The following is a 16,412-nucleotide window of genomic DNA, read 5'->3' as shown; positions in this document are numbered from 1 at the left end:
AAGCTTCAGGCAGCTAGGGGCTCGAGTTTCCCAGTCCTGGCTGCTAAGCTGTGGAATTCCCTACCCAATGATCTTAGGAATGTCCCAGCCATCCAATCCTTCAAAAACAGAACTAAACAATGGCTTCACGAACAGGATGCACTGGCCTCCGCCTTGTAATTCATGCAGCGGTCACCCGCAAACAGGCTACTCACTGTATATACTGTATATTTGATCACTTTGCCATTCCTTGTAATACTTCTGATTCATGTTCTTATTCTTGATGTAAATGTGTCTATAAAATGTAATCTGTATCTATCTATGTAACACTCTCTGTAACTACCTTTCCAAACATGCGCCCTGATGCCCCTGGGCAGGGAGTGCAATACAAATAAACAAAATACAAATCCCTGAGTGCCCCATTTTTATTTGCTATACCTCTGCCCGTTTGTTTTAATATTCTTCTTGTTCTGATGATTCTGCAGCACTGATGTTTTTGGCCCGATTTTAAGATATACTGTATAATTTCTCAATGTGTCCAATACTACACACATAATAGTACAAAAAATGCATGAACATATATTTCACACTTTTTTTAATCAACTTGGTTTCAGATTAAAATGGCGTCAACTAATTATATTTCAGATTTTTTATCTGTGTTAGTTTCAGATTAAAATGCATTAACATATTTCACAATCATTTTTTAGCTTTGTAAAAATATACCTGGATATCAGATTACACTCAACAAAAGTGCTGTTCTTGCTGTTGGGATCAATACACATGCAACTCCACATTAGACCTGTAACATGTTGAATCACCAGGTGTAAAATACACCCTGTAGGATTCTGTGCCTGCATCGGACTCTGATTCTCATTCAGCATCCTGATAAATGGAGTGCAAACCTTCAGAGAGGGGATGCTTCCCCCACTACTCACCACATTACAAGTGATGGGTCCAGGAGGCTTTGTGACACTAGAGAGGGAATATTGCACACAATGTATCATGTTTGTGACATATCAATGCAGCAATATGGAAGGTGACTCACCGTCCTTTCTGAAATACTAAAGGTTTGTTTAGTGCACATAACGTACATTCTAACCTAAGGTCTGCCCCACTGAATTTGATAACCAGTTCATATACAGTAAAGGTAGCTATTTCTTTTCTTCTAAATAGGCCAAGACATATACATTGCTACAGTATAGTTAGCATTTAACATTTTTACAGAATAAAACTAATATTAAATCAATTGGGACAATATCATAAGACTTTTACATGATAGAAGAAGATGACATAGTAAAGGAGGCAAAGGAGAAAATACAGTGGACCAACAATTACTGTACTGCAGATAATTAAGCTTGGATGCAAAATAACCCATTAGCCCCCGGAATTGGTGCCACAGTCAGGTTGCTCGGCACGATCCAAGCCTGTCCTGCCATTCTCTAACCTCAATCCCTTCTCCGTTCCTCCTACCCCACTTACCTATTCCCCCTAGCGGCAGTGCCACGGCCAACATTCACATCTCAGGCTGCAATGGAACTGGAATAAGGACTCTGCATGGAGTACAACCTTCATTTTTAATGGCCACCATGTTACATAAGTATTTGTTTGAATGAACGGGATGGTGCAAGAAGTAATATGAACTACCTCCTTATTAAGCCGTTTTCATTCTCGGTGCAAGTCTATTTTCTGGTCTGGTATTAACTAGTAAAGCCTTTGGGGCGGCGATAGGCCTGATTTGGATATGGTTGCTCCCCTTCTTTATTTGCATGGAAGTGTGAAAAACCATAGTTTGTCAATGTGTTGTCTGATGGTAAATAAGTTGACCCTTCTGACTGAAGCTTTTTCCACATTCAGTGCACTGATGAGGTTTCTCACCTGTATGTATTCTCTGGTGATTAATAAGTGCCCGCTTATGACCGAAGCGTTTCTCACAATCAGCACACTTATGAGGTTTCTCACCTGTATGTGTTCTCTGATGTTCAATAAGATTTCCCTTACGATTGAAGCTTTTCCCACATTCAGTGCACTGATGAGTTTTTGTAGCAATATGTATTCTCTGGTGAACAGTAAGCATTTTCTTTTTGGTGAAACCTTTTCCACATTCTGTGCACTTATGAGGTTTCTCACTTGTATGTGTTCTCTGGTGAATAATAAGATGGCCCTTTTGACTGAAGCTTCTCCGACATTCAGTGCACTGATGCGGTTTCTCTAAAGTATGTGTTCTCTGGTGCCGAGTAAGATTTCCCTTCTGACTGAAGCTTTTCCAACATTCTGTGCATTGATGAGGCTTCACACCTGTATGTATTCTCTGATGAAGTATAAGTGCTCCCTTATGACTGAAACGTTTTCCACATTCAGTGCACTGATGGGGTTTCTCACATGTATGTGTTCTCTGGTGAAGTATAAGTGCCACCTTATGACTGAAGCATTTCTCACAATCAGCACACTTATGAGGTTTCTCACCTGTATGTGTTCTCTCATGATGAGTGAGATTATTTTTCCCACTGAAGCTTTTCCCACATTCAGAGCACTGATGAGGTTTCACTCCTGTATGTATTCTCTGGTGAAGTATAAGAGCTCCCTTATGACGGAAGCTTTTTGCACATTCAGTGCACTGATGAGGTTTCTCACCTGTATGTATTCTGTGGTGAAGTGTAAGTGCTCCCTTATGACTGAAGCGTTTTTCACAATCAGCACACTTATAAGGTTTCTCGCCTGTATGTGTTCTCTGGTGCTGAATAAGAGTTGCCTTAAGACTGAAGCTTTTTCCACATTCAGTGCACTGATGAGGTTTCTCACCTGTATGCGTCTTCTGGTGCTCAGTAAGAGTTGCCTTCCAACTGAAGCTTTTCCCACATTCAGTGCACTGATGAGGTTTCTCACCTGTATGTGTTCTCTGGTGCTCAGTAAGAGTTCTCTTACGAGTGAAGCATTTCCCACATTCAATGCACCAGTGAGATTTCTCACCTGTATGTGTTCTCTGGTGCTCAGTAAGATTTCCCTTACAACTGAAGCTTTTCCCACATTTCGTGCACTGATGAGATTTTTCACCTGTACGTGTTCTCTGGTGAAGAATAAGAGTTGCCTTATGACTGAAGCTTTTTCCACATTCAGTGCACTGATGAGGTTTCTCACCTGTATGTGTCTTCTGGTGCTCAGTAAGAGTTGCCTTCCAACTGAAGCTTTTCGCACATTCAGTGCACTGATGGGGTTTCTCACCTGTATGTGTTCTCTGGTGCTCAGTAAGAGTTCTCTTACGACTGAAGCTTTTCCCACATTCCGTGCAGTGATGAGATTTCTCACCTGTAGGTGTTCTCTTGTGGTAAATGAAGCAAGACATTTTAATGAAGGTATTACCACATTCAGTGTACGGATTGGGGTTCTTGGGTAAGAAATATGTGCCTTTTTCCTGGAGTTTTTAATTAATAATTTCATGGACACTGCTTCATGCTCGCTCTTTCAAAGAAATGGCCTTACAATCCGCAAATGTAAGAAAAAGATTGCAAAGTGTATTCTATCATGAATAATACACTAAATAACAGACATGTTTTTATAGTAGTTATAGGATTACAGCAGTTTCCTTCTCTTTTGGTCCAAATAGAACAGTTGGCTAATCCATCAGCCTATATATTTCTCTCTATATTGCATGATGTTACCATGAGTATTTTGAAAGGCATCATATACAGCAGAGTTCTTCAATTCAAGGTCCTGATTACTTTGTGATGACAAATGCGTTTTAGAATTGAAGCCTTTTCAGATATGTAGAAATTGCATTTTCCACCAATGAAACTTCACAATGTATTAGTCGATGACAATTTCACAGAATCACCATTGCTTCTTTTTCTGGGTGTCAATCACCTATTGCAATAAAAGGAAATTCACATTTTGAGTTTTCACATGCAACCACAGAGATATGCAACAGAGAGCATCGCTCATGACTTTGACGTCCCATGCATTGCATTGTGGCAAAAGAATTATAACAGTGCTAGAGTAGGCCTGGTCCAACTGACAAACATACATTTTTATTTATTTATATTGAATTTAAGGAACAGGGATGTCAATTTTGCTCAGAATTGACTTAAAGTAACATATTTACTGGAGAGATATTCTCTAGAAGGATGCATGTACAATAGCACAACGCTGAGAAGCCATTTTAGGAGTGTAAACAAAGTGGGAAATAGAACATAAAAATACCTGAAAAATAAAGAGTATGTGGTAACAGCAAACTGTAATGTATGCATATGTACACCCTTTTTTTTACTAAAAGCAATTGTGATCGTGGGAGAAAAGACATTGGGCCTCATTACGAGTTCACCGATCCGGATTCAATGCAGCCAGTAAAACCGTACCAGCACCGTTTATCGGACCCGGAAACACCACCACCCCGAAACTGCCACCGACAACACACCCGATAACTGTGTCGGCACCCACAGTTACCAGCAATAGGTAATACCTTGCGCATTATTAGTAGCATGGACACGTAAACTCTGGCACAAAATTGGCAGTAAAACCGTGAACACTGTGGCGGTACCGCCACCACTGCGGAGATGGCGTTAAACAGTGTCAAGTGAGCTGAATCAGGCCACAGGTGCACCAAATGAGCCCAGCTGGACCCAGCAGGCCAGTGGGAGCCTACAAAAGGGCCACACCCACACCCAGGCCAACTCTAAACACTACTAAGCAGGCAGCGACTGTAGCAGCATTGGCTCTGGTCCTATTGAACCTACAGGCAGCAGTGCACATGGTGGCAGCAATGCTGGAGAGGCGGAGGAGGAGACAGAGGCGGAGGAGGCGCAGGCGGAAGATAGCAAACCCTGCACCCATACCAAACCCAAATGTGCAGCCGGCACGACCCCGCGGGCACCCGGCAATACCCTGCATCAGGACCTCACCCTGGAACCTGACCCCAGGGCAGATCCACACATTATACCGGCTGGACCGTCCAACAATCATGTCCATCGTCACCATGATTGAGGACGACATCAGCACCCGCATTGGCATATGGACGGCAATCCCACCCCTGCTGAAGGTGGTCTTGGTACTGCATTTACTTGGGACTGGAACATATCAGCACACTTTCGGTGAGCTGCACGGGCTGTCACAACCCTACTTCTCCAGAATACTGGACCAGGTACTGGATGCCCTGCTGCGCCCTGTGTCGGAACACCTCACCCTTCCCCGTACCCTTGCCCAGGTCATTGCCACCAAGTTGGCCTTCCATGCCATTGCGGCTAGGCCAAATTGCATTGGTGCAGTAGACTGCACCCACACTGAGCTGACCGTACCACGTGCAATGGAGATGGTGTACCGCAATAGGAAACTATGCCACTCACTGAATGTACAGATGGTATGGGACACTGGACAAGTGATAACACATTGCTGTACACTTTTTCGGGTCAACACATGACTCAATGGTCCTGCGGAATTCGACATTGCCCTGGTACATGGAACGCTATGCTGGACAAAGCACATGGCTATTGCGTGAGTACAACTGCCAATGCACGGCCCCTGTGAAATGGGCGGGGGTGTCCAGGGCAATGTCCTGTGTTTCTGGGTTCCTACAACTGGCAATGCATCACCACCTGGCCAATGTAATGGACAGTCACCACAACCCACACTTTTCAAAGCTACACATTACAAGTGGGCACAGTGTGCCCGTACACACCCTGACAAAGGAGATGCACAACCAAGATATGTACTGGTAGCACAAGCCAATACGACATGAGGCAGTGAATCCACCCACCCAATGCACCAATGCCCCCCAATGCACATGAGTGCACATCCGACATTGTGCATCGACCACATCATCACAATGTCCATTGACTGACTCCTCCATGTATGTACACCACTGCACGATGCCAAACTTACCAACCACAAATGAGCACAAGGGCAACTACATATGCACAGCAAGTCGTTGGACAATGTCCAAGAGCCATTGTGGACAACAATGATCCAGGAATGGCATTCAACACTGGTCAGACCATTGCTTGCCCCATATGGATGATTGACTAATGACACATGATTGCACTGCATCTGATCAACACATGGATACCACAAACACTGACATGTCCCCTCCATTTACATCCCATGTAGGTGATGCAGGATATGCACTCACGCCATGGCTGATGACGCCTGCATGGAGGCCAAGGAACAGGCATGAGGAGGCCTACAACAGGGCACACATCTGCACACGTGGCATGATTGAGAGGACATTTGGTTTACTGAAGGCCAGGTTCCGCTACTTGAGCAGATCCGATGGGTCACTGCTGTACAACCCAGTGAAGACGGGTAAAATAGTGCCTGTGTATGCCATGCTGCACAATATGTGCATGCGCAGGAACGCCCCTCTGCCCCCAGACACAGAGGATGATGGTGAAGTAGATGATGAAGATGACTATGGGGATGGGGATGGGGATGGGATGGCTGCACCCCCTCGCAGGGGGGCACATGATGGTCAACATGCACGGGATGCACTCATTCACATTTACTTTTGAGAGACTCTACATGAACAGCATTGCATGATTATGAAGATGCATGTCAATAAATGGATTGATTGCAAATGAAATAACAGATCTCCACTCGTAAAATCATTTCCAAAAGTGATTTATTGCCAACAAAGCAGGTAAGAAGGTGAATTGGATAGGAAAGCTGTACAACCGTGCCCAACCACCACCCAAATGTACCCACCCCCAACCATGCCCCAGACCACCAACACCAATATGGACCTCCCCCACCACCCAAACGTACCCACCCCCCATACACCCAATGTTTCCCAGATTGTCTTGTGGACAGTCATTCCCACATGGCACTATTTACGGCCGCGTTTATGTGCATGAGCGTCCTTGCCAGAGGGTGCACTCAGCCGACTGGAGCGCCTCCGTGGGCTGCCAGTGACAGCGCTTGTTGGGGTGGTGCTGGTGGAATGCACTGGTGGCACACGTCCAAGAAACGCCTGCTGGGCCACATACACGCACTCGGCGATGGAGGACATAACAATGTTGCCCTTCCGGACATGGTGTGCCAGGTTGACATTGGTAGTGGTGAAACGCCCGATGGCCCAGGAAAACTGACGCACCAATGTTGCATTGCTTTCTCGCTGCAGCCTTGCCTCCTCCCGCTGTTGCATTGCCTCCTCCCGCTGCTGCATCGCCTCCTCCCGCTGCTGCCTCAACTCCTCCTGCAGCAGCCTCAACTCCTCCCGCAGCAGCCTCAACTCCTCTGGCTGCTGCACCGCCGCCTCCCGCTGCAGCTTCGACTCCTCCAGCTGAGCTGCCTTTTGACAAGCTTGGATAGGGTGGCCTGCTGTTCCTCCATCCACTGCATGCATGCACTGATCTCTGCCATGGAGGGTGTTGGTGACCTCATGGGGCTGTGCAGTGAGTGGAGCCTGAACTGCAGGTTGTGGAGGGAAGACAGGCCATCCATGTTGTACTCCTCCTCCTGTCCCCGATCTTCGGACTGCATGACTGGGGCACTGTTGCTACTGGATGCAGCGTCCTCCTCAGTGCAGACATTACAAGTGGGCACAGTATGCCCGTACACACCCTGACAAAGGAGATGCACAACCAAGACAAGTACTGGTAGCACAAGCCAATAGGACATTAGGCAGTGAATCCACTCACCCACCCAATGCACCAGTGCCCCCCAATGCACATGATGAGTGCACATCCGACATTGTGCATCGACCACATCATCACAGTGTCCATTGACTGACTCCTCCATATATGTACACCACTGCACGATGCCAAACTTACCAACCACAACCACTTACCAACTGTAGGTTGTGGAGGGATGACAGGTCATCCATGTTGTACTCCTCCTGTCTTGAACTTCGGACTACATGACTGGGGCACTGTTGCTACTGGATTATTTTTTTTTTGGAACTTTCTTTATTGGTTTTTCGAATACAAATTAACAATACATTACAAGACCGTGCACCGGTCAGTGTGAACCTTGACCCTCCCTCCCCCCCCCCCGGTTCGACCCTCCACTCATTGTTTAGCAAAGTTGCTTGACAGTTTGGCTGCAATTGTTATGTGACACTCGTGACTGTTGTTAAGCTTTCTGGTAGTTCATTTTGGTTTTGTATTGGTGATGGAGTCTGTGGGATCGTATCGTCATCAGCTGCTATCAGGTATGCTATGTACAGGCCCCAGATGTCCGAGGGACGTGCGTGGAGGGGTAGTGTCCTTATGTAGTTTGTCTCAACATCTTGACAGTATGTGACATCTTGTAGCCACTGCTTTAGTTTTGGTCGTGGTCCTCTACCCCAGTTATATGCTATTTGTCTGCGTGCCAGGACGAGGAGTATGTTTGCAAGTTTCCTGGTGTATTCTGGTAATTGGTTGGTTAGGCTCAGCATGGTCAGCGTTGGATCGGGATCTAGTTGTACTCCGATTATTGCTGATATTTTCTCCAAAACTGCATTCCAGAATGCTCCTATTTCGGGGCAGGACCATGCTAGGTGGAATGAAGTCGGCTTCTGAATGGCCGCAGCGGGTGCAGGAGGCGGATATTGTCGCTCTTTGAGCGTGAAGTTTCGCTGGGGTGTGATAGACCTAATGGACAAAATAGAAGTGTATTTATTTGTATCTTGTGTTTATTGCGACTTTCTTAGTAAGTCTTAGTATGTATGACCAGTCGTCTTTGGGTATTGTGATATTTATGGCTCTTTCCCACCTTTTTTGAGCTTTCGAGCAGCGTGTGAATATTTCGGTTAGTAGGGTTTTATAGATATTTGACACCAGTCGGCCTTCACCTTGGAAAGGTAGGGATAATGGTTTGCATGGTGTGTTGGGTCCGGTAGTAAATAAAGATGTCCAGGGCGTTATTGCCTTCTTTGTCGCGAGCTTGTTGTATGGACAGGAATGTGCCATTTGGGAACAGGTCGCCTAATGAGTGTATTTGTAATTTCTTGGCCCATTGCTGGAATACTTTTTCTGATGTGATTGGTATCCCAGGAATGCTTCTTACTGGAAGGAGAGGGGAGTATCTGATTTGGATTCTGTTTCTTTTGGCAATTTTTTTCCATATTGTGTACGTCGTGGCCATCGTGTTCATTGGTGCTGAAGGTGCTGGTGGCTGGTTGTATATAACTGCACGGAGTAGGTAAGGTGTTGCTAGGGCTCTCTCGATTTGCACGTGTGGCCGGCTAAAGTGTATTGCATACCAGTAGCTCAGGTATTGTGCCTGTGCTGCCCAATAGTAGCTCTCTATATCGGGTAACGCCAATCCTCCTTGTGTTATGGGCAGGATCATGATGCTGTGGGAAACTCGGGGGGGGTGATTTTGCCTGCCCAGACCAGGTCGAGGAGAATGGACTTGATTCGCTGTAGGAATCTTTGCGACAGTAATAGAGGAATGTTTGTGAAGAGATAGAGCAGTTTGGGAAGAATTACCATTTTAGCCAGGGACACACTGCCCCAAAGTGTGAGTGGAGCGTTTTCATCTGTTCACTTGTTTGGATGGTGTCGAGTGTCGTTTTGTAGTTGTCTTGCATGATGTCCATGCTGGATCTAGACATTAGTATCCCTAAGTATCTGACCTTTGAGAGTTGCAATTGGAAGGCGAAGTCGTCTTGGAATTCTTTGTTTGCTTCTGTAAGGGGGAAGATTATCGATTTTGAGTTATTGATTTTTAGTCCTGAGAAGTTGCCGAATTTGAGTAACGCTCGCATCACTGGGTCCAGGTTATCTTGTGGGTCACGGAGGAAAAGTGCGATGTCGTCGGCGTATAGTGATACCACGTGTTTGTGCGGGCCGAAGGCGATACCTCTGTGTAGGTGGTAAAGCCTAAGGTCCGACGCTAGGGGTTCCATGACCAGGGCGAAAAGCAATGCTGACAGTGGGAAGCCCTGTCTCGTCCCTCTGCGTAAGAGGATTTCGAAGGAGCTTTTGTTTCCGAGTTTTATTTTAGACGTTGGGTGTTTGTAGAGGAGGCCTATCATTTGTATGAATCGCTTGCCAATGATATGAAATGATATGGCATTTGTAACGCGCCTATACACAAGTGTTTCAAGGCGCGACGAGGCAGGGGGGAACAAGGGGAGACAGACAACGATCCTACTAGGCCAGGTGTCATTCAGATTGCGCAAGTGCATAGGGTAGAGGGGAAGGGAAAAGTGCAAGGGGGAAAGGGAGAGGGGAAAGTGCAGTACAGGGTTATTAGCATACAGCATACAGGATAAATAACAAGGGCCAGCTGGTGGCAAGTGCGAAGTAAGTGCAGACAAGTGCTGGGAAGGGGGGCTGTAGAGATACAGACACAGTCCCGTAGTGCAGGGGTTGCCAGGGAGGCAGTGCAGGGGAGAGTGGCTGGGCCAAGGACCGAGAACGGTGAGTGGCCCAGTTGCTGATTCAATGCAGTTTCAGTAGTATTAGCAGGGGAGAGGGGGAGAGAAAGCGGAGGCAAAGAGGAAGGTTTTGAGGTGCTTCCGGAACCAGAGATGGTTCTCCTCAAGTTTCAGGGAGGCAGGAAGGCTGTTCCAGAGGAAGGCCCCTGCAGTGGAGAGAGATCTGCCTCCAACTCGTTGTTTGGAGAAGCGGCTGACCCTGAGGGAGTTGGAGGCGGATGAGCGAAGAGCTCGAGAAGGAAGATATTTAGGAAGAGAGAGTTGAAGGTATTTTGGCCCAAGGCCCCAGACGGCCTTGTGGACAATGCAGAGGGTTTTGAACTTGATCCTCGCAGTCACTGGGAGCCAGTGCAGTGATTTCAGTCCTGGAGAGATACGGTCCCTGGGCTTGAGGCCAAGGACAAGTCTCGCAGTCCTGTTCTGGATGAGTTGCAAAGGGTGGAGAGTAGAGGCGGGCAGATTTAGATAGAGGCTGTTACAGTAGTCCAGCTTCGAGAGAACCAGGGCTCTAGAGACAGTGAGCTTCTGGGGGAAGGAGAGGAAAGGAAGGATACCTCTGAGGAGGTGTAGCTGGTAGTGTGACTTCTTAGAGACGTCGGATATGTGAGGAGAGAAGGAGAGTGTGGAGTCGAAGATGACCCCAAGGTTTTTAGCCTTGCAGGTAGGAGCAGGAAGAGGGCCCAGAGAGGCCGGCCAGAGAGCTGCAGGGAAGGAGGGAGTGGGTGTGCCGATGAGTAGAATCTCAGTCTTACTGGCATTAAGGCAGAGGTCGTTGACGGCACACCATTCCTGGATAGCAGAAAGACAGTCAGAGATGAGGGAAGGGGAAGAGGAGGCCGAGGGTAGCCTGAAAATGAGCTGGGTATCATCTGTATAGCACTGAAAGTTGTGGTAGAGAGCGGCGATGCGGTGGGCGAGAAGTGCCAGATACTGGTTGAACAGCCAGGGAGAGAGGTTAGATCCCTGGGGGACACCACAGGTAGAGAAAAAGATGTCAGAGAGGAAAGACCCCAGTTGGACCTGGGAGGGTCGATTGGAGAGGAAAGTGGTCAGCCACACCAGAGCCTGACCAGTGATACCCAGGTTATCACGGAGACGATTGAGCAGGATGGTATGGTTGACAGTATCAAAGGCAGAAGAGAGATCAAGCAAAATGAGAACACATGGAATGTTACAGTCAAGGTTCGAGAGCAGGTCCTCACGGATGTTCAGGAGAGCAGTTTCCGTGCTTCTGGCAGCTCTGAAGCCAGACTGATGGTCATGAAGACTACCAACAGATTCAGCATGGAGATTAAGCTGGGAGATGGCCAGTTTCTCCAGGAGCTTGCCCAGGAAGGGAGTGATAGAGATTGGGCGATAGTTAGCTGGGCAGGAAGGGTCAGAAGAGGGTTTCTTAAGAAGGGGGTGCATAAGGGAGTGCTTGAGAGGGGATGGGAAGACTCCAGAGGCAAAGGAGTGATTGCAGAAGTCAGCAAGGGCAGGAGCCAAGGAGTCGATGTGGTCCTTGATAGTCCAGTTTTGACAAGGCTTTCATAGATCGGACTTGTCTTGAAACCTCGCCAGCAGAAAAAAGGGGAAAGGCAGAGAAGGAGAGAGGAGGGGTGGCTGCAGAAGGGCCAGAAGAAGGGCAGAGAATAGAGGGGGGGAGGTGATAGGAGGAGAGTGAGGACAGGATGTCCTGAGTTTTTTAAATGAAGTGAGAGGCCAGTGCCGTGCAGAGGGCCTCGGAGGGCAAAGGAGAGGTAGAGACTGCAGCAGGGTTGGCCAGCTCCTTACAGATTTTAAAGAGTTCGGCCTAATTGTTAGATGCCGCCGAGATGCGGGCTTGGATAAGGGCTCTCTTCTTGGTGAGAACGGAGAGCCGGTATTGCCTTTGGAGCAGGCGACAGGCCAGTTTGTCAGAGGATGAACATGAAGTACGCCATTTCCTCTCTGCCACCCTGAACTTGCGTTTGAGGGTGACGAGATCCGAGTCATACCAGGAGTTACATTTGGCTTTGGGCTTCAGGCGGATTCTCATTACAGGGGCAAGGAAATCAAGAGTATCAGATATAGCAGAGTGGAGAGTGGAGAGAGCTGTGTCAGGGTGGGAGTCAGCCGAAGGGGGAGGAGGCGGCGAGAAGGTGGCAGCGAAAGCCTAATCTGACACGCGCTTCATGGGTCGGATGACCGAGAAGGAAGGTGGCAGTGATGGGGGCGGCTTTGCCTGTGGGGTAGGGAGGGTGAGGTGGGAGGAGAGGAGAAAGTGATCACTCCAGGAGAGAGGAGTGGAGAGAGGGAAAGAGAGGGGAAGGTCAGAGGAGATCAGGGCATCAAGAGTGTGCCCTGCAGAATGAGTCGGCCCAGACGGGAGAGCAGAGAGTGAGAGCGAGTCGCAGAGGTCGCAAAAGAGTCCAGAGGGGGCACAGGAGGCATCCAGGTGGATGTTGAAGTCTCCAAGAAAGAGGAGTTGAGTGGTTGAGGACAGGAGTGAGGAGGAGAGGTCTGCCCACTCGGAGAGGAAGGAGGAAATTTGACCAGGTGGCCGATAGATAGTAGCGACGGTAAGGGAATGGCTAGGAGAGAGAGAGAGAGTCGGCAGACAAGACATTCGAAAGAGGAGTAGGTCTGCGTGGGAGTAACAGTGGCAGGAATCCACTCAGGGAAGATAAGGGACACACCCCCCAGCACGGTTGGGCCTGGGCACGGAGAGGATCTTGTAACCATCAGGTAGTAGTGTGTCAAAGCTGGTGACACCGAGTACGTCAAGGTCAAGTTCCTCAAGAAGGCGGCAGATATCAGAGGAATGTTTGACGGCAGAGCGAGAGTTAAGAGTGGCAATGTGGCGAAGGTTGCCATCTTTGAAGGTCTTCCGGGGAGGGGTACAGATCAGAGGTACGCCCTGCTGAGGCGAAGCACGAGCACGAGAGGGGGTGGGGAGGGAGGGTAGAGGCAAAGTAGTCGAGGACAGAGTAGGGGGCACAGCAGGAGAGGAAAGGAAGTTGATGAGGCGCGGGAAGCATCTATCGAAGAGGTGAAGGTTGGCCTGAGGGCCTTGGACCAAGACGGTCCCATTAGCATAGACATTAATGATGGCCTTAGAGGAGTGGAAGGAGGCCAAGAGGACATCCCAACGGGTGCCACCATTAATGGGAGAAGAGGAGAAAGGAGAGAGCACAGAAACCATATGAAGGGTCCATATTTCAGGTGAAGGCACAAAAAAGAGGATGTCAGTGAGAGTTTCCTTGGAGGAGGAACTAGTGTAGGTGTCAGCGATAGGGAGGCCTGGGTTGGAGACAAGGATGTCCTTTTTAAACTTTTTCCTACTAGATTTGGTGAGGAGAGCAGGATAGTCAATGGAGAAGCAGTTAGAAAAGATCGGTGAGATAGAGAGCACCATGGAATAGGAGGGAGTGGGGGGGAGATAGGACAAGTGCAAGCGGACAGGAAGAGAGCGGCAGCCCTAGTTTACCACAAAAATCAGAACACAGTAAACACAGTAATGCGTATCAGGTACACAGTGGAGAGGCCACCTAAGTTTGAAAATCCTGCGGGGGGAGAAAAACCCTAGTTTACCACAAAATCAGAACACAGTGAACACAGTAATGCGTATCAGGTACGCAGTGGAGAGGCCACCTAAGTTTGAAAATCCTGCGGGGGGAAAAACCCTAGTTTACCACAAAATCAGAACACAGTGAACACAGTAATTCGTATCAGGTACGCAGTGGAGAGGCCACCTAAGTTTGAAAATCCTGCGGGGGGAGAAAAACCCTAGTTTACCACACAATCAGAGCACAAAGAAGTGTAGACACCCTGCGAGGAAGTGAACAGGTAAGGGTGGGGTGGGCCGGGGGAGCTGGTGGAGCTCACAGATGGAGCGGCGGAATGGCGCCTGGCGTCCCCTGCGGACACCTGCAGACACACCGGGAGCCGCACAGGAGGGAGCCGCCCTTTGCCTAAGGGCCCTTAGCCGAGGGGCTGCCCAAGGGGGTCAGCTTAATACCAGAAGGCACCCAATAGGAGGGGGAGTCGGAGGGGGGGTGTGGGCGGGCAGTAGGTGGGAGGGAGGGAGGACCAGGAAGTGGCTGCAGGGGGAGGGGGAGGGGGAGGAGGGAGAACAGCACTCGGAGCGTGGGCCCGCAAATAACACATTTTTCTTTTATTTTTTTTTAAACAAAAAAAGCACCCAGAAAACACTCACTGGAGGCCCACAGGGGCCAGTCAGGGATTAAACCTGCAGACTGGGCACGGCTACCGGCGGCTGCTCACACCGGCGCTGCTCGTGGAAAGAAGCGAGCGGGGAGAGCAGCTGTCGGGTAGTCCTAGAAGGACAACCCACGGCACCAATCAGAGGGGGGGTGGGCGGGCAGGGAGGCAGGAAGGAGGGAGGACCAGGAAGTGGCTGCAGGGGGAGGGGGGAGGAGGGAGGAGGGAGAACAGCACTCGGAGCGTGGGCCCGCAAATAACACATTTTTCTTTTATTTTTTTTTAAACAAAAGAAGCACCCAGAAAACACTCACTGGAGGCCCACAGGGGCCAGGCAGGGATTAAACCTGCAGACTGGGCACGGCTACCGGCGGCTGCTCACACCCGCTCTGCTCGTGGAAAGAAGCGAGCGAGGAGAGCAGCCGTCGGGTAGTCCTGGAAGGACAACCCACGGCACCAATCAGAGGGGGGGTGGGCGGGCAAGTAGGCGGGAGGGAGGCCCATCCGTTCTAGTATTGCAAATAGAAAGAGCCATTCCACTGAGTCGAACGCTTTTTCAGTGTCGAGCAGCACTGCCACCGCCTGGTATTCTGGGTTAAGGGCTTCCATTGCTCCGAACATTCTTCTGACGCCAAATGATGTGTTTCTGCCTGGAACGAATCCTGCTTGGTCCACCAGAACCATTGCGGGCATGAGTGGTATCAACCTTCTAGTCAGAATTTTTGCAAAGATTTTGTTGTCAAAGTTTATTAACGATAAGGGTCTGTAGGAGGCGCAGTCTTCCTTAGGTTTACGCAAGAAGATGATATTCGCCATGTAGAGTGTTGGTGGAGGCTGATCTTTTTCTATGGCTTCTTCGTACACTTGGAGCAGGAGTGGGGCTAGGAGGTCTGCAAAGGATTTATAGAATTCTCCTGCTAGGCCGTCAGGCCCCAGGGCTTTGGTTCTTGGTAATTCCTTGATTACTTCTAGGATGTCTTCCGTAGTGATGGGCACGTTCAGCGGTTCTCGGAGTTCGGCACTCGTCCACTATAATTCGGTTATATTTAGGTATTGTGATATTTCGGTAGTGTCCCTGGAATTGTTGGCATTATACAAGTTTTGTTAGAATTTACAGAATGTTTCTAGTATGGCGTCTTCGGAGTATACGAGAGTTCCTGATGGATCTACCACTGCTTTGACTGTCGTAGGTTTTCGTTCTGCGGTAACCAGTCTTGCTAGTAGTGCCCCGTGTCGTTGACCTTCGCCATACTGTCGGATCTTGTGGTGGCTTGCTAGGAATTTGGTTTCTCTTTCCGCCAGTGTTTGGAAGGCTTCTAGTTCTGTTTTGAGTGCTGCTAGTGTGCTGGGGGTATTTGTGGCTGTTACTGCTTGTTCAAGGATTTTGAGTCGGTCTTCGCATATGTTCAATTCCCTCTTCAGCATTTTTAGGATTCCATTTTCTTTTGCTAGGCATACCCCTCTGGTGAAGCATTTTAGTGTCTCCCAGAGTGTTCCTGGCGACGACACTGTGCCTTGATTCGTTTCGAGAAAGGTGATCAGTTCAGCTCACAGTTCATCGGCAAAGATTTGATCTTGAAAGGCCCTGTGTTTAAATCTCCATTGGGGTCTGGTGATGTCACTTCGGGATGTTGTGCACACTAAGGTGACCACTGAGTGGTCTGAGATGGACCTGGGCAGAATCTGACATTCACCCCATTGGAGTCGGCTATGAGCTGACACGAGAATATAATCCAGTCTCGAGCTAGACTCGTGTACCCAGGAGTAGAAAGTGAATTCTTGAGAGTCACGATGTTTGCTTCTCCATATATCGATAAGGTTGTGGGCTTTACATATTTTGGTTATTTATAAGCTTGCCTTGGAGCATGGGGCTGTTGTCCTGTGTGTTTTGTCTATG

At 48.6% G+C, this 16,412-nt stretch overlaps 1 protein-coding gene across 4 annotated transcripts in view; it reads right to left on the bottom strand.

Moving 5' to 3' along the window:
* Positions 1-557: 557 nt before the first annotated feature.
* Positions 558-16,412, bottom strand: part of LOC138511193 (zinc finger protein 84-like) — a 604,912-nt gene continuing 589,057 nt past the window's right edge. For 3 of the 4 annotated variants that reach the window (XM_069626708.1, XM_069626709.1, XM_069626710.1), the window contains one exon: positions 558-3,837. In XM_069626708.1, the coding sequence (XP_069482809.1) occupies positions 1,772-3,319 (1,548 nt within the window). In that variant the 5' untranslated portion in view covers positions 3,320-3,837 and the 3' untranslated portion in view covers positions 558-1,771. The remainder of the gene's footprint in view (positions 3,838-16,412) is intronic. The other variant, XM_069626714.1, reaches the window with a different exon arrangement.

This window comes from Ambystoma mexicanum, chromosome 6p, assembly GCF_040938575.1.
Source record: "Ambystoma mexicanum isolate Mex_15411 chromosome 6p, UKY_AmexF1_1, whole genome shotgun sequence".
In the NCBI taxonomy this organism is placed as follows: Eukaryota; Metazoa; Chordata; class Amphibia; order Caudata; family Ambystomatidae; genus Ambystoma; species Ambystoma mexicanum.
Note: the sequence above shows the minus strand (reverse complement) of the source record. Positions and strands in the feature narration are given on the sequence as shown.